This window comes from Kluyveromyces marxianus, chromosome 6 (genome assembly GCF_001417885.1).
Source record: "Kluyveromyces marxianus DMKU3-1042 DNA, complete genome, chromosome 6".
In the NCBI taxonomy this organism is placed as follows: Eukaryota; Fungi; Ascomycota; class Saccharomycetes; order Saccharomycetales; family Saccharomycetaceae; genus Kluyveromyces; species Kluyveromyces marxianus.
Window position 1 is genome coordinate 955,652 of NC_036030.1, and position 20,192 is coordinate 975,843.

The following is a 20,192-nucleotide window of genomic DNA, read 5'->3' on the forward strand; positions in this document are numbered from 1 at the left end:
CAATCATTACTATTCTCATTCTGCTCTTCATTTTTCCTGTTATGAAAGCAAGAATATTCTATTTATTTATTTTACGAGTTTTATGAACATTATGAAATGAATCCTTGAAAGGATTCTTATGATTTAATTATCTGACAAAGTCAGTTCTTATTATCTTTTACCAATCCCCCCCAATTTTTACTTCTGTTTTTATATCAGTTTGTTATCGTTTATGTTATTTAATTTAATTTAAGTTATGATCTATAGTTACATTATTCGATTGAAGAAGACATTATATAAGCGATATGTGTTTATATTGAAGTCGAATGTATGAAATCTGCAAGGACTTCATTCAATGGAGGTACATCGGCTGTGCGATGTAATATTGCAGGTTTCGTATCTCTAATAAATTGTAATACACTTTCGGTAGTATCATTGGATAAAAGAGACAAGAAAGATGCACTGGCTTTAGAAACTTCAGATAGTTTGTTTGGGAACTGTATATCTGGTAGTTTTATCTGTGATGCCTCAGTAGTACTTTCATACCCGTCAGATTCACTGTCACTTTGAACAATGCGTGTCTGGCTTATGTCCTTATTTGCTTCATCGATGGTGAGAGCTTTTCTACGAGGTTGAATACCCCTTATTACAAACTTCTTCTTAGACGTTGCTTCATCAACTACTACGAGGGCAGAAGCACCAGGTAGAGCATTCGATACATTTTTAATAAAGTCAACAGCTGTAATAAGTTTTCTATCTGTTTGTTTAACCTGTTCACTAAAGGTTTGTTCATATGTTTTCCACAGCAAGATCTGAGTCACTTCCGCGTTTGGGGATCTTTCAAAACAGCATTTCAACCACGACGTTGCGCGCATTGGTTCATTCAACTCAAATAGTTCTTTCAGCAATCCCTTAGGTAATTCTGGTGCATGAGCTGGAGGAGTTGGTTTCACACGTTTTATGAGTTTAATGTGAGTGTTTGCAAGGGACTGATAATCAGGGGTCTGAACACGATAGACAAGTAGCACAGGAAGCATGGTAGTTAATATATCGTATCTCTCCCTTTGTGAGAGTAATCTTCTAATTCTTTCGGAACCCGGAAGGATATATTGGTACAAGAAGTCCAAGGAAGCTATTATCAACTCCTCATCGCGGTCTATTAAAAGGTTCTGAACAATTTTATTCAAGATACCGTCATCGAGATTATCAGCGGCACTTTCTTCATCGGATTTAGATCTGACCAATAGCCTAGATAGCGACCTAAGAATGGAAATGACACAATATCTGTCCTTTGTATAACGGAAGATCAAGCACAGATTTTGGAAGTACAAATCATCCTTCTTAGCCGGGGCAATGTATGACGAAATAGCCTCCATGAGGTCTAATGTGTATATCAACAATTCGCTGAAATAAGAGGTATGAGATTGGAAGATGGGGGATTTTTCCGAGTTGAAAGTGTTGGCCCACTCTAGGATAAACAACACGAACGACTTCAATTCGATATCGTTAGCTAGAATAGAAGTATTGTCCGAATCCTGTGCCAAGTTCCGCAAAAGAAGCATCGTGGTAGACCCCTTTTGTAGAGCCTCAAGCGCTTGGTTTGAAACGGGACCCACAAGCTGTGGAATATATTCTCTACAAGCAGTGACAAATGGTATAATAATTGATAATAAATCGTGATTCTCGCTCAATCTCAACACATATGGCGCACTGACACTGTACTTCAAACACCTCTTGAGGGCAAATTTCACTTCCTCGTCCACGCCGCTCAGCAACCCCATCTTGGTACGAGTCAAGTCATCAACCCCAAGCTTGGCATTCACCGGTAAATGCTGGAAAATCTGTAGACTGCCTAGAGTGTGCTGTAATCCTGCACCTGGTTTTGGCGTGATACCATTAGTTTGTTCTCTCGTGATATTCAATTGAGTAGCTGGAAGCGAGTGCAATCCCGGGATCACAGATTCTGCCTCTGTGCTAATCACAGGCGTTGCAGAGTTGCTAGACATTTCTTCAATATTGAAATTCCAAGCTCCAATTCTCAATTGGCAAAGCAGAATACAGGCAGCACGGGACTTAGATCTTTCTTTATTTCCTGCCCTTTCCTTATCAAAGAATGGTACTTACTTTGTATATTTAATACACCTGTACCTGCACCTCCTACCTGTATATCTATGTAAATAGAAAACACTTGCTTGAGCATTCTAAGTGTTAGACAATGTATTTTTCTTGATGGGAAACAGAATATGCGGTAACCATAATATTATCACCACCACCACCACCACCACTTTTTTTATTTTTTATTTTTTTTGGGATATAAGACCGGGTAATATTTGGGAAGACAACATGTGATTGTCACATGACACATAATTGTTGTTGTGTTTTTTGTTTCGTTTTTTTTTTTTTTTTTTTTTTTTTTTTTCCGTTTTTTTCGCAGTTCTGGATCTCGGATTTCGTTTTCCTAATCCTTCGCCTCTATCTATCTATCCAGCAGCTGTTTATTATGTAGGTACTATATGACGAAAAAGGAAAGTACAAGAAAAAGAGCAGAAACGAGGAAGATTTGGCTGGAGAAAAGGCGGTGTGTGTTTACCAACCTAAGGGCCCTCCCACCCAACCGCACGACCTGTCTACATGTAGGGTAGTAGTCAGGCCCTGCTTGTTCTCTTTCCCTGCTTCCTCCCCTCCCCCCGTTTCTGCTCTTTTACAGCAATTTCGCTGCTTTTCCGTTTTCTTTATATGTGCCTAGACTTCGAACGTTCCATTTCATAAATATAGAAAAGAACGGATACATACACATTTAATTTAGTTTAGCATTCTTTTCATTCATTATAAAAGTGTTTAGGTGAAGAAAAAAAACAAACACGATAGGTTACTGATTCGCGAGGATATAAGCTGGAAAAGTAGTGCAAGTGAACAAGCTTCATCACAGAGGATTGTTGTTTTGGATATAAGTTGTTTTGGGAAGAAATAAGTACGCAATACCCTGCATATATATTTTAAGTTAACAGCCTCATTTTGAATCGATTTATGCACATTCGACCTGAACCTGGATCTAACATTGATTTAAGATAGAATAACAGGGAACGATGAGAGTACTGCTACTACTATTCTTGTATGTGTTTGGTGTTATAGCTGACGTGTCGATTGTATCGCCTGAAGGTGGTGAGACCATTACTGCTTCCGGTGGTAAAGTCACTTTTAATGTTAAATGGGAAGATGACGATGCTAATCCTCCACTATCAGAAGTTATATCGTACAAGTTCTTGCTATGTACCGGTACTGACGATGATATCGTGGGTGTCAAGGAGCTAGGCCCTGTGAAGGCATCAGATATTAGTGGAAATTCGTATAATGCCGTTTTCTCAGAGGATGTTGCACCAGAAGGAACTTATTTCATTCAAGTGTTTGCAAATTTCCCAGATGACGGGTTTACCATCCACTATTCTGGCCGTGTGAAACTTAAAGGTGTAGACGGGACACTCACTACAAAGGTCCCCACAGTTACCGATACCGCAGGTCCACCACCACAGATCAACGTTGCTGCGGCCTCTATCAACTCTGCATCCTTCTCAATCCCATACACCAAACAAACCGGTATCTCGAGATTCGCTCCAATGCAACTACAACCTGGATCCACTGTGACCATGCGGACATGGTCCAGGAAATACCCAACGAGTTCGATATCATATTATGCAACCCTTCTGAACAGTTTGCAACAAAAGACTACCATCACCCCGGGCTGGTCATACATAATAACTTCGGATTTCAATTATGCTACCCCGGCTGCCTTCCCAAGTGACAACGGTGGATGGTACGATCCAAAGAAGAGACAGACAATGAGTGTCAGAAAGTTGAACGTTAAGAGAGCGCTGGCGACACGTGCATCACCAACTGCAACTGCAACTGCAGCTTAGAGAAAAAAGGACTTTATTTTATTTTATCTTATAGTACATTTATCTTTTTTCTTCCTTTATTGACTGACTACTCTCTACATCAACAAATGTCTATTCTTCCTGGTTATGCTTTTTGGCTTATTTGTCCTGGAGCGGTAAAATATGCTTTGTTCATCTTTCAAGCATTCTGTAATCTTATATGTATCCATCTATAACACAAAATATGGCAAGTTACTACACTCATCTCTTTTACAGAGTCTTGTATTTTACAAAAAAAGCGTTTAAATATACCAGAAGCGTATACCTATCTATATATGGTTCCAGTAATGTTGATTTTTGAATGCGAGTTCATTCTCAATTTTATGTGAGTTTAATGCGAATGGGTTATCCGTCTGAGGCCTAGTTGGTTTCCTCAGTCTTAGTTTCTTGTGAGGTGGTCTCCTCGGTCTTGGCTTCCTCAGTCTTGGCTTCCTCAGGCTTGGCTTCCTCAGGCTTGGCTTCCTCAGGCTTGGCTTCCTCAGTCTTGGATTCCTCAGTCTTGGATTCCTCAGTCTTGGATTCTTCTCCATTCTTTGGAATGTTCTTTCTGTAACCAGTCAAAGATCTGGTCTTTTGACCAGAACCGCCAAAGTTCTTAGATCTGGTAGCATTCTTAGCCAAACTGTATTGCTTCTTGGTGACCACTTCGAGAGGTTGACCCTGGTAAGAGAAGTCCGTCTTGTGGTCTTCCAAGAATTTGGCACACTCCTCTTTGGTTTTGAATTCAACTTCAACGACTCCATTGAACTTCTTCTTGTGATCCTTCTTCAAACGAACTTGGTTCACAGGAAGCATCTTGTTGAAAAATTCCTCGAGTTCCTCTTGGAGCACCAAAAACTTGTCTTTGTCCTCATCTTCGATCTTCTTCCAGTTCATAAAAACCAAAACTCTTTCGTTTCTGTCCTTGAAATCAACTGTTTCCAATGGAGTCTTTCTACGAACATTCTCACCATCTGCACTGACCTCCAAAATGCTGGACTCCTTCAGGCACTCAACAACCTTGTCCACTGGTCTGTACTTCTTCATTCTGTTGAATGACGCAAGAGTAGTGATTGGAATCCAACCGTCATTTTGTTCGCACAAAGAACGCAAGAACTTATCGTATGGAAGGTTGTACTCACTAAAGTAAAACTCAACTTGTTTGCGACATGCTTTACTCACCTCAGCAGTGAAGTCAATTGGGGCATAAGAACCACGGCGACGAATCTCTTGGGAAAATGACATATCTGTAAATATATAGTAACAATGGACAAATGCACGTACACTACAGAGTTGAAGTGCTTTTTCCTTCTTTGAAGTCCAGTATTAAAAAACACACTCAGATACAATCAAGAAACCCCGAGAAAAGCACACCTAATCAAGGATCAAAGTTACCATTCAATTGTACTTTGTCGATGCACTTTGCCATATCGAATTTTTCCTAACTGACAGGAGGATCAATGAAAAAAAAAAAAAAAAAAAAAAAAAAAAAAATCGTCGAAAATTGTTTGGTGTGATGCAAAGTTAAAGAGAGGCAGCGTGGAACAATTAGGGTAGTCCGAGCCAAAGAGCTGATAAAAGGAAATGAAGAGGTTAGAAATTTATAAAATGACATCTGAATCATCAAAATAGGGAACTAGCTGATCACCACTTTGGTATTTGGTGCTGTGATGCTTGAAAGTGCTTTCTATGCCTCCATGGAAGGATAATGGAAGACTTGTTGAGATTATTACCGAACCAAACGTTTGTTGAACAGTTTTCATTAGTTTAGACAATACTTTGGCGTTGAATTTGGGGTCCATGGCTAGGTGTGACAAATTATCGATTAGGATCCACGCTAACGGACTTTTCGTTGTTGTTTGCTCAGAATCGGTTTGGCATCTCGAAAATGCGGTCACGGGGTCAGAACAAAGCTGAGAGACAAATTGCACAAAGCTGTCAAATTCCAGCATCGAAGGGTTCGATTGATGGTATGTTCTCTCCAGCTCCCACGGCAGCGAGGAAATGTTGAGTATAAGTCCGTTTCCGCTACAATGCGTCCGCACTTTCTCCACGATTACCCTTGTCTTGTCGTTATCCGATAACGTCTCCTGTACCACATGGATCCGACTACAAGGTTTTCCGTTAACCTCACATGTGTACTGGAAAGGCTGCGTGAACTGGTTTAAAGAGTATACTTTACACCGTTGCACAACGTTCATAGTGTATGTTCCGATGCTTCTTATGTTACCTATTAATATAACTTGAACCCTTTCTTCTTTATTTTATTACAGGTCCATATTATATCTTGTATATATAAAAAAAAAATAAGAAGTGACTATGGAACTTCCAAACGTACCTCCGAAAATCATAAATACCTGCACTTGCCCCAGTCCCTTCCTCTTGCCTTTTGGTTTTGTGTTTTCCAACAATGTTTCTAACATCGTATATCGTTTGATCTTTAACTTTCGAATTTTTTGAAATATTTCTTCTCTCGAAGTAATCGATGGAATTTTGTTGAACCATAAATGTTGATATGTACATGCAATTGGACAAAGATAAAACTAATTAGTAAAGAGATAGATTAAGATAGAGCTATTTTAAGCACATATAGGGAACTAGAGATCAAATAAAAGATAGAGTGAAGATGGGGTTTATCAGTAAGGTTGTTTTCTGGACGAAATCTGTCATTGCAGTGACGATTTTGTCATCCTGTGCGATCTACGGTGTTCTTGCATCTATTGCTTGCATTATAATCGGTAAGAAGCACTTGACCCAATGGACGACTGCGCGTTGTTTCTACAATGCAATGAGCATTTTAATGGGTATTAAGGTGAAGTTGATTAACGGTGAGCGTTTAAACGATCTACCTGCTATTTTCATCTCGAATCATCAATCTGAAATGGATATTCTAATGTTGGGACGGACATTCCCACCTGGATGCACTGTGACTGCTAAGAAGCAGTTGAAGTGGGTCCCATTCTTGGGTTGGTTCATGTCTTTGAGTGGAACTTTGTTTTTGGATAGATCTAACAGGGAGAAGGCCATCAAGGTGTTGAATGACTCGTTGGCCACTTTGAAGAAGGAAAAAAGGGCTATATGGATTTTCCCTGAGGGTACAAGGTCTTATTCTACAAAGTTGGAAATGAAAGACTTCAAAAAGGGTGCTTTCCATTTAGCACAGCAGGGGAAGATTCAAATTGTTCCTGTTGTTGTTTCAAACACGAGTTCCATTTACCATCCAAGAAGCAGGGTGTTCAACAGAGGAACCATTACTGTCAAAGTGTTGGAGCCAATTAACACGGATAATCTAAAGAAAGAGGATGTCCCAGAATTATGCGAGAAGGTGTTTAAGATGATGAATGAAGAATTGAAGAAAAACGTGGGATACTCTGAGCCTATTGTGGACACTGTTTTGCCTGCAGATGTTATTGCATACAATGCAAGTAAATCTCTAAGCCAAGATGGTCAAGAACAAGAAACACAACCTCTTGAAGCTGCTGCCCATGATGTTGAAGAGACAGCGGACGATCATGAATCAATCCATTCAGCAGAAACCGATGCTACAAACCCAGAACCTACGGAGCGTACTAGTCTGTTAAAGGCCTAAGAAAGAACACAGTAAAAACACGAATCAAACTAAAGAAAAGTACTACTGGTCGTCATCATATCATGGTTACGTCTATACATATTTGAGTGTATATATACCTTATTAAACTTTTTCTTTCTTTCTCTCGTCTGTTGATATATATCTATACATATATATACCCCAATGTATGCATTTATAACTTGCCAATATGCTTCAAGTATCTGTTGACTTCATCAACACTACCCAACCAAATACTGCTCCTATCGTGGATATGTTCAGGTACCAAGTCCAAGATACGTTCACCTCTGTCGTTTACAGCTTTACCACCAGCTTGCTCAACAAGGAATGCCATTGGGAAGGCTTCATACAATAATCTCAATTTACCGTTAGGGTTTTTCTGATCGCCGGGGTAAGAAAACAACCCTCCATATAGCAAAGTTCTATGGACATCGGCAACCATAGAACCGACGTAACGAGCAGAGTATGGCTTACCGCCATTTTCCTCACTCTTTTCCTTCAATTTGGCAATGAAAGAAGCAATTAATGGTTCCCAATAGCATGTGTTACCTTCATTGATAGAATAAATTGACCTGTGAGATGGTAACCTCAAGTCTGGATACGTCAAGATAAACTCACCCAAATTGTTGTCCAAAGTAAAACCGTTGACACCTGCTCCAGTGGTCAACATCAAGTGAGTGGAAGCACCGTACATAGTGTAGCAAGCGGCAACCATCTCTCTACCGCAACGGGCAACATCATTGATGGTACCCTCGCTGTCCTTCTCACCACTCTCATGAATCTTAAACAAGGAAACAATCGTACCGACAGACACACCAGCATCCAAGTTGGATGATCCATCGATTGGGTCGCAGCACACTGCGTATTTCCCCGGGCTGTTACGGAACACAATCAAGTCTTCTTGCTCTTCAGAAACTAAAACCTTGACATTACCAGATGCCTTCATCGCATTAATGAATATCTCGTCACCCAAAACATCCAACTTCTTTTGCTGGTCACCAGTACTGTTAGAGGCACCAGCAAGACCGATCAAGTTGACCAATTCTGCACGTCTGATGGTCTGTGATATGAACTTGAACGCAAACTGCAACGAGTTTAATAGCATAGAAAACTCACCAGTGGCATTTTTAGCAGATACCTGTTGTTGTTCCAAAATAAATCTGGACAAGGTAATGATATCTGTGTTAATGGACTCGGCAGAGTCTCTTCTGGTCTTGGTGCCAACAGCCATTTTTTTAGGATCTAAATTAAATATGTGATGCGATGAGCTTGCTAGACGTTGATATTTGCTGTATCGACGATGCTTACCGAAGCTGAAATAAAACTAATTACAATTGAAAACTGACCAATTAATTTACACTACACAGCACCATCATCTGTATATATGATAGGCCCAATATACATACATATATATATATATATATATGCGCCTATAGTGTCTTTTTTGAACCACCCCCTCCCCCACCAAAGATTTGTGTTTTCGTTCCAGCGTGGTCCAACCCAATTGAACCACACTGCCTGGTGGTTTCTCAGCCCTTTCCAACCAGTAAGCTGGCCACCTAGCCAACCAGTTGCTCGTTGGCTTTAACCACTTGCTATAATGTAATGGCAATCTAGTGTGGGCTTGCCATAATAGCGTACGCAAAATGAAACGAAAAATAAAAAAGAATCTGGGGAAAGGCCGGGGCAAGGGACCATCCATTGCCTTGAGACGTCCTCGTGTATGTGGTGTATGGGTTCCCTAACTTCCGGGACGTAATCATGTTTCCTCTTTTTGTATCTCAACTATTGTTTTTTTTTGCTTGACCTTAGCATTTCTGCATTCCTCCCTTTGCTGCTCGCTAACAATCAGTGCAGACGAGTGGATTATCTGCGAGGGCGACTGCGGCGGCAGCCCCGGAGTTTTCTGGTCATTAATATCATAACTATGTTTTTTTTTTTTTTTTGTCATTTGTATTGACCAATCGATGCTAAATCCGATTCCCGGCTCTGGGGTGACGCTTATCGTTTTAACCCGGTCAAGGGGAGCAGCAGTCGGCGGCCCCCGGGGATTTGGGGCCAAGAAGCTGATTTGATTGCCTTGTTGCTTGACTCTCGTTCGTTGGTAGCGTCGGGCTCAGAGAGAGAGGAAAAACAAAACAAAAACAAAAACAAACCGTGAGAAAGCGTGGTTGTAAGTCCGAGAGCAGAGGAGATATTGAACTTAATGCGACGCCTTTGTCGAGTTGACAGGAAGGCAGCGAACAAGGAGGAAGTTTGGAGTCACGTGATTTGTGTACGAATCACGTGATTAGGAAATCGTCCTCTCATTTTATTTTATTTTTTTTTTTTTTTTTTATCATGGAACTAATTCTGTCAGAGAGCGAGAGATACGGAAATTTTGTTCGTAACATAGGACACAACACCATCATCACATAGTAAAATAAATCTTAAATGCCACACATAAAGGCTAACCTTGAAATAATTTTACGCTCATTTCTTGGACAGAAGAGACAGCACTTCGAGCACGAAACTTGTCAAACGGAGGTTTTAAGTTTAATAGCAAGATAAAATGGCTAATGTATGGCAGGCAAAGAAACTAGGTGCATGGGGCAGCGACAGCTCTCTCCTAAAGAAAAAAGGAATCACATCTGCTTCTCCAGCATCGAATAGTAATAGCAATAGTAATAGTAATAGTAATAGCAGCAGCACGATTGCGAGTACCAAAAGTAGTGTGGTAGCTGAACCCCATGGTGAAACAAAAAACGGAAAGAAGAAGCACAACCATGGACACAGTAATAACCATAGTAATGGCCATGGCAATGGCCATAACAATGGAGAATCGCCAGTTACCAGGCCTGCTTTTAACACCAGTGAAGTAAAAAGATTTTTGGCCTCGCAGTTCGAACAACAATCGAAATCTTCAGTGACGCTGGTAATCGAGGATTCGAAGGACTGGAATACTGCGCAGTCCAAGGCCCGCAAATCGAAAAAGTACGGCTGTCTCTCGGAACTCGAGCGCGTGTTGAAATAGATGTAAAAGTAAACTTATATATATATAGATAGATACATCCTAATTCCCGCCGATATCAGGACCTCTAATATTATTAAAAGATAGAAAATCACATATGCATATGCAGATGCATATATGTTTATTACTATTATTATTAGTATTATCTACCATCCTTCCATGGTGTAGTCATGCTCTATTCCTGGTGTTACACTGGTGATGAATTTTAAGAACACAACAAGATACTGGTCTACCCGTAAACCGTCGTCGATATCCGATTGCAAATCTTCCCAGTCTTCTTCGGCATTTTTTTGTGCTTCTGTGTCTCTGGCACGATGCCTAGAGGCTCGCACTTTTTCCATGAGTACCTTCATGACATTCGCGTGTTTGCAGGGGTGTATAGATACCGATATCTGGTTCCCTTTGAAAAATGGCAAGGGCTCGATCGTTGCAGTTTTTGATCTATAATCCGGGGCAATATCCTCGAACATTTGGTCTGGCGATAAAGGCGTGCCCTCGTTAGCAAATCCACACAAATACATCTTGGGTACACGGTACGACGTTGAATATGTTATGTATAGGTCGTAGTACCGCAATGTGGAAGGCTTGATGTCCACAATATCATCATCATCATCCGCAAGTTCGTTTTGCAAAAGTTGTTCTTCGTCTCCGCCCCCTTCACTTTCATCATCGTCTACAATTTGCAAGTCTTCGATATTACTTGCAAGGGCCTCCTCATTTGATTTAGTGTCTTCACGCCCGCTCTCCCTTTCGCCCTCGCTCTGGCCTTCCAACTCCCATCCATCGCCAACATCTCTGGTTTCTGTGGTCTGTGTCTCTACAAAATTGCTGGCTCGCAACTTACATGGTACTTTCCTTGTGATTAAAAACTGCTTCTCCTTCGGTAAAAAGTCCTTGTAGCTCACATTGTTGTAGTCCGTCCCATTCCACCTCCAAGTGGGAAACATGTGCACCAAGTAGTCCCCAGCTTTAACAAACTCTTCAGGAGTCAACTGGCCGGTAGTCTCAAACGTAGACGTGTGAGTTATAGGCGTCAAATATTCCCTCCAGTTCGATAGCGTAGATCTTAGCATCCTTAATAGCTCGTTATAGTACGATTTACTGGTTCTTATACCTGCTGCATCGCTCTTGGCCCCTTATGAGTGCCATTTCTAATTAGAAAGTTACAAAACTTGTTTAAGGGTTCTTTAAATACAGACTATCCCATGCGCAGATAAAAATACAAGCCAAAACAGAAAAGAAGACCCCCACAACAACGGTACCAGAAATTGCTGCCGTAACATATATCGAGCCACTGCAGCGGATAACGAGGCCGGGGTGGGACATATTGTAAATACACATTGCATAATAGTAATAGTAATAGTATTTGTAATTGTAATATGTGGCACGTGATTTTCAAAAACAGTCTCTGCTAGTTAAAAAGATAGCTTTGGGCTGAAGACGCATTACGCTAGCTCCAAACCGAACGCGCGTTTTCCATTCCCCAGTTGGAATCCAGCTCAAACTCAAACTCCCCAAGCAAAACCTCCAGCAGGAACGCAGCTTGGCATGCCTCCCTTCGTAACATTCCTCGTACTTTCTTCGTATCTCGGGCTTTAAGCCGAGTCATCCGGACTCAAAAGTTTTTCCGTACTGGGCAAAACACCTTTCACATATGACAGACATGGAATGGATGATTTCCTAAAATACATAAATTTAAACAAAGGTTTAACAACTGAATGTTTGCTAATAGACAGATCTTGAAAAAGGTAGATTCTGTTCGATTGCATCTGGTAGATTTGAAGTGTGAAATTGGGTGACATTGATGAACTGAAATCAAGGGTGTGCTAGCAAAAGAGTATATATATATATTATTTTTTTTTCAGGAAATCGGATAGACAAGAAGACACTTTTAATTTCATTTCATCTGCATTCTGTCTTATTCATCAAGGAATAGAAGGATAAACAGCATGGTAAAGAATAGAAACAGGTCAGACTCTATACACAGTGTGAAAAGCACGCAGGATGATTCTGTTACGGAGGAAAAGGTAGAGGAGAAGAAAGAATTGGAAAAACGGGACTCGCACAGTCAAACATATAAGGATTCTGACAAAACGTGGAAGGATTCGAGACGTCTGATTTTTGTCTTTGGGGCTCTGTTGGGATTGGTTCTGGCGCTATGGTTTGGTTCTTCTGGGGACAAATACTCTAACGACATGTTTGATAATTTCTATGTGTTTGAATCTGTGCAGAATTATGTGGGAGATTGGAAGGAATTGTTGCCCCAGAGTGTCAGCAATCTGATTGGAGATTTCCAATTTGATAATACGCAAGCCGATCTAACGGAGTCGTTTGCTGTTGGGAAACAATTGAGGCGAGACTTGAACCTTACTGACAAGCACCCACTGATCATTGTTCCAGGTGTGATCTCCACCGGTATTGAGTCATGGGGTCTGTACAAGGACGAGGAATGCGATAGCGAGCCTCATTTCAGGAAGAGGCTTTGGGGATCCTTCTATATGCTAAAGGCAATGGTTTTAGATAAAACCTGCTGGCTAAGGCATGTTAAATTAGATCCAGAAACCGGGTTGGACCCGCCGCACTACAAGCTACGTGCTGCCCAAGGGTTTGAATCAGCCGACTTTTTCATGGCAGGATACTGGCTATGGAATAAAGTACTTCAGAACCTTGGGGCCATTGGATACGACTCCAATAAGATGATGACGGCCTCGTACGATTGGAGATTATCTTATTTAGATTTGGAGATTAGGGACCGCTATTTCACTAAATTGAAGCTGCAAATTGAATTGGGTTTGGAACACTCAGGCGAGAAAACTGTACTTGTAGGACACTCCATGGGCTCCCAAGTGGTGTTTTATTTCTTGAAATGGGTTGAAGCCTCGGGGAAAAATTACGGTAACGGTGGGCCTGGATGGGTTGATAAGCACATCGAAGCCTTTATCGATGTAGCAGGCACTTTGCTTGGTGCACCTAAGTGTGTTCCAGCTTTGATCAGCGGTGAGATGAAGGATACCATTCAACTAAATACCTTGGCCATGTATGGTTTGGAGAAGTTCTTTTCGAGAAAAGAAAGACTAGAAATGTTGCAAACTTGGGGCGGTATCCCATCAATGCTACCAAAGGGAGGTGACCTAATCTGGGGTGACCTTGACTACTCTGTAGAAGATAGTTCTAATGATTCGAACAATACGGACACATTTGGGAACTTCATTAGATTTGCAAATCTTAACGAGGACATTATTCCAGAAGAAGACACGACTTGGAATAACCTCACAATGAGTAGCGCTATCCAGTATGTGTACGACACTTCCCCAGATTGGTTGCAAAAACGTATAACTGATCAATACTCGTTTGGGTACGCAACAACAGAAAAGGAGATGAAGCAGAACGAACTACACCATTCACATTGGAGTAATCCATTGGAAGTACCTTTGCCAAATGCTCCAAATATGAAGATATACTGTTTGTACGGTGTCAACAACCCAACGGAACGTGCCTACACTTACAAGAAGGACACAGACTCCAGCTACTTAAACCTAACGATTGCATATGATTCCCCACAACCAGTCTTCTTTACGGATGGTGATGGTACCGTGCCATTAGTCACCCACAGTATGTGCCATAAATGGAAAGAAGGGGTCACACCATATAATCCGGCCGGCATTGAAGTCAAGATCGTGGAAATGATGCATCAACCGGATAGATTCGACATACGTGGTGGTGCAAAGAGTGCAGAGCATGTCGATATTTTAGGAAGTGCTGAATTAAATGAATATATATTAAAGATAGCAGGTGGTCGCGGTAATCTGATTGAGGACAGACTTCACACAAACCTAACCAATTGGGTGAACGAAATGTCGTTCCCTATGTAAGAACCCTTATTGGAGTATTATTAGTTATCTCTTTTTAGTTATTATCCTTTTTTTTTTCTTATTGTTCGTTTCTCTATTAGTGTCAATCTCGAATAAAGGGTGCTTAACCACGAATTAAACTTAAGGCTAAACCTACCGCTGTCCTATATACAACCTTGTTATTGGACCTTGCCTTTGTATACCCTACATATGTGACTAAACCCATAAGACTAAAAAAAGACGGTGAGAGTGAGGAACCGAACGGAAGACCAAAAACAAAACAAAAAAAAAAAAAAACATAAAGCATACACACGCTGCGACGCCATGGCTCTGAAAATGCCGAACGCAACTTTCTCTTGCATAAGCTTTTTCGTGTGGGACAAGTGCCGCTTCGTTCCTAGCATATTCGGATCCACGTTTGAATGTATGTCCCTGCAGCAGAATCTTTGGTAAAAGTTGGTTTTTTTTTTTTCGAGCGCGACGCGTTAATACGTTGTTTGCCTGCTTCGGGCAAAATGTAAACAAAATGGAAAAAGCGCTTGTTGGTGTTTCTGTCAAAATAGCGTAATTGACGCAGTATTTTTCTTTTTTCCTGTCATTAGGTGTGTGTATACACATCAACAGTGAGAGAAATGATTGACAATGTAGACGTAGTCGATTTGCAGTGAGCGTTGATGTGAAATTCGTGAAGTTAAGAATTTCGGGAACGCTTGAAAGTTTATAAACCAAACGTTAGGAATTTCAGGAATCCCATCCCTCTGTGTAACACAAGCTAAACTGGAGGAAACAACACACATTAGTTTTGTATTAGTGATTTTTAGAACAATAGATATCATAGAAGTGGGCAAGGGTAGAACCACACAAGGCTTGGTGTTTTTGCAATATGAATTCAAGACAACCACTGGGGCAAATAACAGGTTCCCAATTGAATGTGATAAGTCATGAATACAATAAACATGATAAAAAGCACATGGAACAACATCCAAATGTCACGAGGACCCAACTAAATACACCATCGAACAGTCCAATGACGGATTCGTTCAGTGGGTCAGACATTCCAATAGCATCTGTATTAAACGCAAAGAATTCTAATATCCCATTCTATAACACACCACCAACGGTTTTAAGTGACGTGCATAACAATAGTATGAATACTAGTGTCAATGCTAGTTTTGAAGTGCATCCAACCACCAGAAATGCTAAAAAGAACCCTGTTGTTTCTGAACAACAGATCAACAAGTTAAGATCAAGGGTCCAATTGGCATATTACAAATACAAGACCAAGCAGGTTCACCTCAAGTTCTCCGACATAATAAAAGAGCAATCCAAGAAGCATCGCGTGCAGAAGGGCAAAAGGCAAACAAGCTCTGACGCAAAGCGGAAATTTAGAAAGCTGGCAGGCTTGACAAGGATAGAAGAGTCTCAGTCAACAACGGCATCGGCATCGGCATCGGCATCGGCATCGGCATCAAATTCAGCATCAGCATCATCACAACCACAACTAAAAAATATTACAGCCGGACCTGGTCCGGATACAATCGCATCGCGTACCCAATGCATCACGCCAGAGAAAAATAACTCTACAAAACCTTACTCTTCAAGATACACTCCAGTGTCTGTTAAGGCCGCGAGATCTCTACTACAGATGTTCAGCACTGGTGCTTGAGCCTGAAACGATTTGAAATGAAAAGTTGAAAACTATTCTCATTGTAAAATACTACATCCAAGAAGAAAACTAATCTTCCCATACGCATACATAATTGGTATAATTCATATGGATAACTCACCTGTAATACCTTGGTGTGTCTATGTAAGCAAGTGTAATTCCTAATATTTTGTCTGTCTTTCCTCCGCATATGCGGTGATACGCGTTTATGGACCTCTTTCCTTGCCTGTCAAAAGCTAAACAAACAAAAACAAAAACATAGCAGTTGCAGAAATGGAACAAAAAAAAAAAAAAAAAAATAGCTTTTGTCCCCACTGGGTTCGAACACAGGAAAACTCCAACAGTTCCGAAAAACCCAAAAAAAAAAAACCTATCTATATGCTTTATGTTATGGGCTGTGTGTGTGTCGCTCGTCGAATCTTCAATTTTTTTAGACCTCAGAGCTTTTTTTGCCTAAACGAGAACGGAAGACCTTATACGACAGGAAATTTTGAAATACTACATCGATGAGCGTAAATAGTCGTCTTTATAAAAGGCCGAAAGCCTCGATTATGATAAAATTTTGGATAAATGTCAACAAGATATTTTGAATAGGAAAGGGATTTAGGGGAATTAAAGTAGTTCTCTACTCTTTACACTTGTTAGGAACCTCAAATAAATATAAACCTCTCCAATTACTATGAAATTGCTGAAGTTAGGCTTGTTCTTTGCAGCTGCGTACTATGTCATGAACAGCTTGCTGTACACATGGTTACCAAGAAATTACATCTTTGACCCAAAGGATTTGAATCAAATTGTTAATACTGCGCTAGCTGAATATGATTTGGAATCTGAGTCGTTTGACTTGAAAGTAATGTTGCAGGACATCAGGGACAGATTAGCCAATCATTATGGTGAAGAGTACATCAACAAGTACGTTGAAGAAGAATGGGTTTTCAACAACGCCGGTGGTGCAATGGGTCAGATGATAATCTTACATGCTAGTATCAGTGAGTATTTGATCTTCTTTGGTAGTGCAGTGGGAACTGAAGGCCATACTGGTGTTCATTTCGCAGATGACTACTTTACAATTCTATACGGTGAACAAAGAGCCAGTCTCCCACACAATCTAGTTCCTGAAGTTTACAAGCCTGGTGACACTCACCATTTACAAAAGGGTTACGCCAAACAATATTCTATGCCTACCGGCTCATTCGCATTAGAATTGGCTCAGGGCTGGATTCCAGCCATGTTGCCATTCGGATTCCTAGACACTTTCTCTAGTACTCTAGATTGGTACACTTTGATCAAGACTGTGTACTTGACTGGCAGAGACATGATCAAAAACCTAGTTCAAAACGCTAAGTTCTGAATATAGGCATATAAATATATAAATATATATGTCCGTGTTGGCGTGTATGTGGAAGGAATCGACCTGTAAATATACACTTGTGTACTGACGGTAGAACATTCTCTATTATCAAATTACCATTTTCTGTTTTAATTACGCCATGTTCGATTTCGGCCAAATATTGAACATGAACATTTCTCGCACTTTTCACACATAAGTTTATACAAATTACAACTACAAAAGATACATGGAATTGAATGGATTGGACAAACAGCACTACAGCGAGCGCACATGGAGATTGAGAACGAAACTAAACCGCTTTCCGAACAGCCGGCTGTTCAGGACGCCGAACTTCCCCCGGTAACCAAAGAGGAACAAGGGCAGGAGCCAGAGCAAGACAAAGTTCAAGTACAAGAAAAAGAGGAACAACCAGACTTAGAGAAGGTGGAACAACCAGCACTAGAAAAAGACGAACAACAATCTCCAGGAGAAACACAAAAATCACAAGATCTCCAAGAAATACAAGACAATGTCCTATATAAAATACATGAGATCCTAACGAAACACTCGTCTACACAATCAGAGTTCATACCACAGCTTTATCACTCATTGAAGCTCATCAGTAAACAGCCCAATAACAGTTCAAATTCTCTTGATGCTGCTACCTCCAGCATAAGACATCGATTGAAAACTGCTAAAGCTCTGTTACAGCAAGACCCCCAGGCCATCGAACTGCTCTCAAAAACTCCAGAACAATGGCAAGCACATATCCTGGAGAAGAGAGCAGAACTAGAAAAGAAGAAGCAACATTTGCAACGTCTTCGAGAAAATGTGCAAAAGCAGTAGTTGCTCCAGCGTGTCTGCTCTAGCGTAACAATATGTATAAATATATATGTACCTAATATTAAATTCAAAGTGGATGGTATATGGAGAGTCGAACCGAGGAATATAGAAAATCCTCCAGTTTCCCCAATCTTAGGATGTCCGATAATGCGGTGAGCGAGCGAACAAAAAAAATTAAAAAAAAAAAAAAAAAAAATATTTCTGAATTTTTTTGGGCGGACGAGAAGCATTGTGTTGAATCTGGGTCATCTTTTTAGGAGATTACCCTGATTTCTTGTGTAATACAGAGATTGATGATATATCCCTCTACATAGTCTTATCTATATCTCTTCTCCTCTATCTCTAGTCTATCTAGATGTAGTCAGTAGAAGGTGTCCTTCTACTAGTGGCTATCGATCCTTATATACGTGTCTTGAAACATGAGAGTTAGAGATCTGGAATATTCGATAATCGGGTAACCCATTATCGTCAACACATTGATCACGTGTAAACGTACACGATGATGTTGAAAAACTTTTTCCAGTGAAGCGTTCAATCCAATGGATTAGAAGCTATAAAACTACCAAAGTAGAAAAACCAGGAATACACAATTAATAGTGAAGAAGAAGGTTTGAAGTTGAGAAAGTAGGGCGAGAGCAGTCGAATTCCACATTAGGCTATTTCACATCCAATTACTGAATAATATAAACGTCAGCCATGTCCAATTCTCCAGTACCTTTGGGCGACTTTTCTAAAATCTCTGGTCTGCCAGGTATTGCGCCAGTCACCACCGAACAAAGAAACGAATCATTTTGGTCATCCAACCCAATCTCTTCTTATTTGATCGACACTTACAACAATATTCATGCTCACAGACAAACTCTATCGTTAGTGAACCCAGGTACCATTGAAAACTTGAGTAAAGAGGTTTCTCGTGATGTGTTTTTGACCCAGTATTTCTTTACTGGTTTGAGAGCGGACTTGAACAAGACATTTGCCTTCAACCCAGCTTTCCAAACCTCTCATACATTCTCCATGGGCTCTGAATCGCTACCAAATTATGCATTCAGTGCCTTGTTTGCCAACGACAACCTGTTCATGCAAGGTAATGTTGACAACCAGATGTCCTTGTCTGGTAGACTGCAATATGGTTGGGATAAGAACAACGTTACAAAGCTTACTTTGCAAATTTCTGAGGGCCAACCTACAATGTGCCAATTGGAACAAGACTACCAAGCTTCTGACTTTTCCGTTAATTTCAAGACCTTGAACCCATCTGCTGCCAGCGATGGTAGCTTCACCGGTGTTGCTGTTGGTTCCATCTTGCAATCCATCACTCCTCAATTAGCTCTAGGTTTGGAAGCCATCTACTCTAAAGGTCAAGCTGCTGCCCCAGCTGATGCCGCTGTCTCATACATGACCCGTTATGTGTCTGCTAAACAAGACTGGATTTTCTCAGGTCAATTGCAAGCCAACGGTGCTGCGGTTGCATCTTTCTGGAGAAAGGTCTCTCCACACATGGAAGCTGGTCTAGAAACATCTCTACAAGCTTCTATGTTGCCAATCATGGACCCAGTTATTGGTCAACCAATCGGTTTCCAACCTGCCATTGAAGGTGCTACTACCCTTGGTTGCAAATATGAATACAGACAATCTGTCTTCCGTGGTTCTATTGACTCCAACGGTAAGGTCGGCTGTTTCTTGGAAAGAAAGATTTTACCAACTTTGTCTGTTTTGTTCTGCGGTGAAATCGACCACTTTAAGAATGAAAGTAAATTAGGTGCCGGTCTTCAGTTCGAAACTGCCGGTAGTGAAGAATTACTAATGATGCAGCAAGGTCTAGATGTCAACGGTAACCCTCTACAAGCTCCTCCAGCTTGAGAATGTACTTGAAAAAAAAAAAAGTAAGCCATATCCTATATTATTTTTTTTCTCTTCTCATTCCGAATACAAAAGATTGATTGTTCCATATTAATACGCAGTGCAGCATTCTTTTCTCCCTCGCTTCTTCATTCTTCTTGTACGGTTCAGAACTTC

At 40.7% G+C, this 20,192-nt stretch overlaps 13 protein-coding genes across 13 annotated transcripts; 8 read left to right on the plus strand and 5 right to left on the minus strand.

Moving 5' to 3' along the window:
- Positions 1–290: 290 nt before the first annotated feature.
- On the minus strand, positions 291–1,985 carry RSC9 (Rsc9p; the record flags this gene model as incomplete). The annotated part of the gene is made up of 1 exon (XM_022821123.1): positions 291–1,985. The coding sequence occupies one exon, from the start codon at positions 1,983–1,985 to the stop codon at positions 291–293; it is 1,695 nt and encodes a 564-aa protein (XP_022677518.1).
- Positions 1,986–3,065: 1,080 nt separating this feature from the next.
- On the plus strand, positions 3,066–3,893 carry KNH1 (Knh1p; the record flags this gene model as incomplete). The annotated part of the gene is made up of 1 exon (XM_022821124.1): positions 3,066–3,893. One exon carries the CDS (start codon positions 3,066–3,068, stop codon positions 3,891–3,893), a length of 828 nt encoding a protein of 275 aa, XP_022677519.1.
- Positions 3,894–4,271: 378 nt separating this feature from the next.
- LHP1 (tRNA maturation protein LHP1) lies at positions 4,272–5,135 on the minus strand (the record flags this gene model as incomplete). The annotated part of the gene is made up of 1 exon (XM_022821125.1): positions 4,272–5,135. One exon carries the CDS (start codon positions 5,133–5,135, stop codon positions 4,272–4,274), a length of 864 nt encoding a protein of 287 aa, XP_022677520.1.
- A 356-nt stretch (positions 5,136–5,491) lies between these two features.
- On the minus strand, positions 5,492–6,091 carry KLMA_60450 (platinum sensitivity protein 3; the record flags this gene model as incomplete). The annotated part of the gene is made up of 1 exon (XM_022821126.1): positions 5,492–6,091. The coding sequence occupies one exon, from the start codon at positions 6,089–6,091 to the stop codon at positions 5,492–5,494; it is 600 nt and encodes a 199-aa protein (XP_022677521.1).
- Positions 6,092–6,690: 599 nt separating this feature from the next.
- Positions 6,691–7,479, plus strand: SLC1 (1-acylglycerol-3-phosphate O-acyltransferase SLC1; the record flags this gene model as incomplete). Its single annotated transcript, XM_022821127.1, has 1 exon — positions 6,691–7,479. The coding sequence occupies one exon, from the start codon at positions 6,691–6,693 to the stop codon at positions 7,477–7,479; it is 789 nt and encodes a 262-aa protein (XP_022677522.1).
- A 172-nt stretch (positions 7,480–7,651) lies between these two features.
- Positions 7,652–8,707, minus strand: FBP1 (fructose 1,6-bisphosphate 1-phosphatase; the record flags this gene model as incomplete). The annotated part of the gene is made up of 1 exon (XM_022821129.1): positions 7,652–8,707. The coding sequence occupies one exon, from the start codon at positions 8,705–8,707 to the stop codon at positions 7,652–7,654; it is 1,056 nt and encodes a 351-aa protein (XP_022677523.1).
- A 1,320-nt stretch (positions 8,708–10,027) lies between these two features.
- Positions 10,028–10,489, plus strand: PBP4 (Pbp4p; the record flags this gene model as incomplete). The annotated part of the gene is made up of 1 exon (XM_022821130.1): positions 10,028–10,489. The coding sequence occupies one exon, from the start codon at positions 10,028–10,030 to the stop codon at positions 10,487–10,489; it is 462 nt and encodes a 153-aa protein (XP_022677524.1).
- A 143-nt stretch (positions 10,490–10,632) lies between these two features.
- On the minus strand, positions 10,633–11,559 carry ATG3 (Atg3p; the record flags this gene model as incomplete). The annotated part of the gene is made up of 1 exon (XM_022821131.1): positions 10,633–11,559. The coding sequence occupies one exon, from the start codon at positions 11,557–11,559 to the stop codon at positions 10,633–10,635; it is 927 nt and encodes a 308-aa protein (XP_022677525.1).
- An 876-nt stretch (positions 11,560–12,435) lies between these two features.
- Positions 12,436–14,358, plus strand: LRO1 (phospholipid:diacylglycerol acyltransferase; the record flags this gene model as incomplete). The annotated part of the gene is made up of 1 exon (XM_022821132.1): positions 12,436–14,358. One exon carries the CDS (start codon positions 12,436–12,438, stop codon positions 14,356–14,358), a length of 1,923 nt encoding a protein of 640 aa, XP_022677526.1.
- Positions 14,359–15,220: 862 nt separating this feature from the next.
- NRM1 (Nrm1p) lies at positions 15,221–16,003 on the plus strand (the record flags this gene model as incomplete). The annotated part of the gene is made up of 1 exon (XM_022821133.1): positions 15,221–16,003. One exon carries the CDS (start codon positions 15,221–15,223, stop codon positions 16,001–16,003), a length of 783 nt encoding a protein of 260 aa, XP_022677527.1.
- Positions 16,004–16,682: 679 nt separating this feature from the next.
- ERG2 (C-8 sterol isomerase ERG2) lies at positions 16,683–17,354 on the plus strand (the record flags this gene model as incomplete). The annotated part of the gene is made up of 1 exon (XM_022821134.1): positions 16,683–17,354. One exon carries the CDS (start codon positions 16,683–16,685, stop codon positions 17,352–17,354), a length of 672 nt encoding a protein of 223 aa, XP_022677528.1.
- Positions 17,355–17,624: 270 nt separating this feature from the next.
- CSE2 (Cse2p) lies at positions 17,625–18,179 on the plus strand (the record flags this gene model as incomplete). Its single annotated transcript, XM_022821135.1, has 1 exon — positions 17,625–18,179. The coding sequence occupies one exon, from the start codon at positions 17,625–17,627 to the stop codon at positions 18,177–18,179; it is 555 nt and encodes a 184-aa protein (XP_022677529.1).
- A 693-nt stretch (positions 18,180–18,872) lies between these two features.
- Positions 18,873–20,036, plus strand: TOM40 (TOM complex pore protein TOM40; the record flags this gene model as incomplete). Its single annotated transcript, XM_022821136.1, has 1 exon — positions 18,873–20,036. One exon carries the CDS (start codon positions 18,873–18,875, stop codon positions 20,034–20,036), a length of 1,164 nt encoding a protein of 387 aa, XP_022677530.1.
- Between the last annotated feature and the right edge of the window lie 156 nt (positions 20,037–20,192).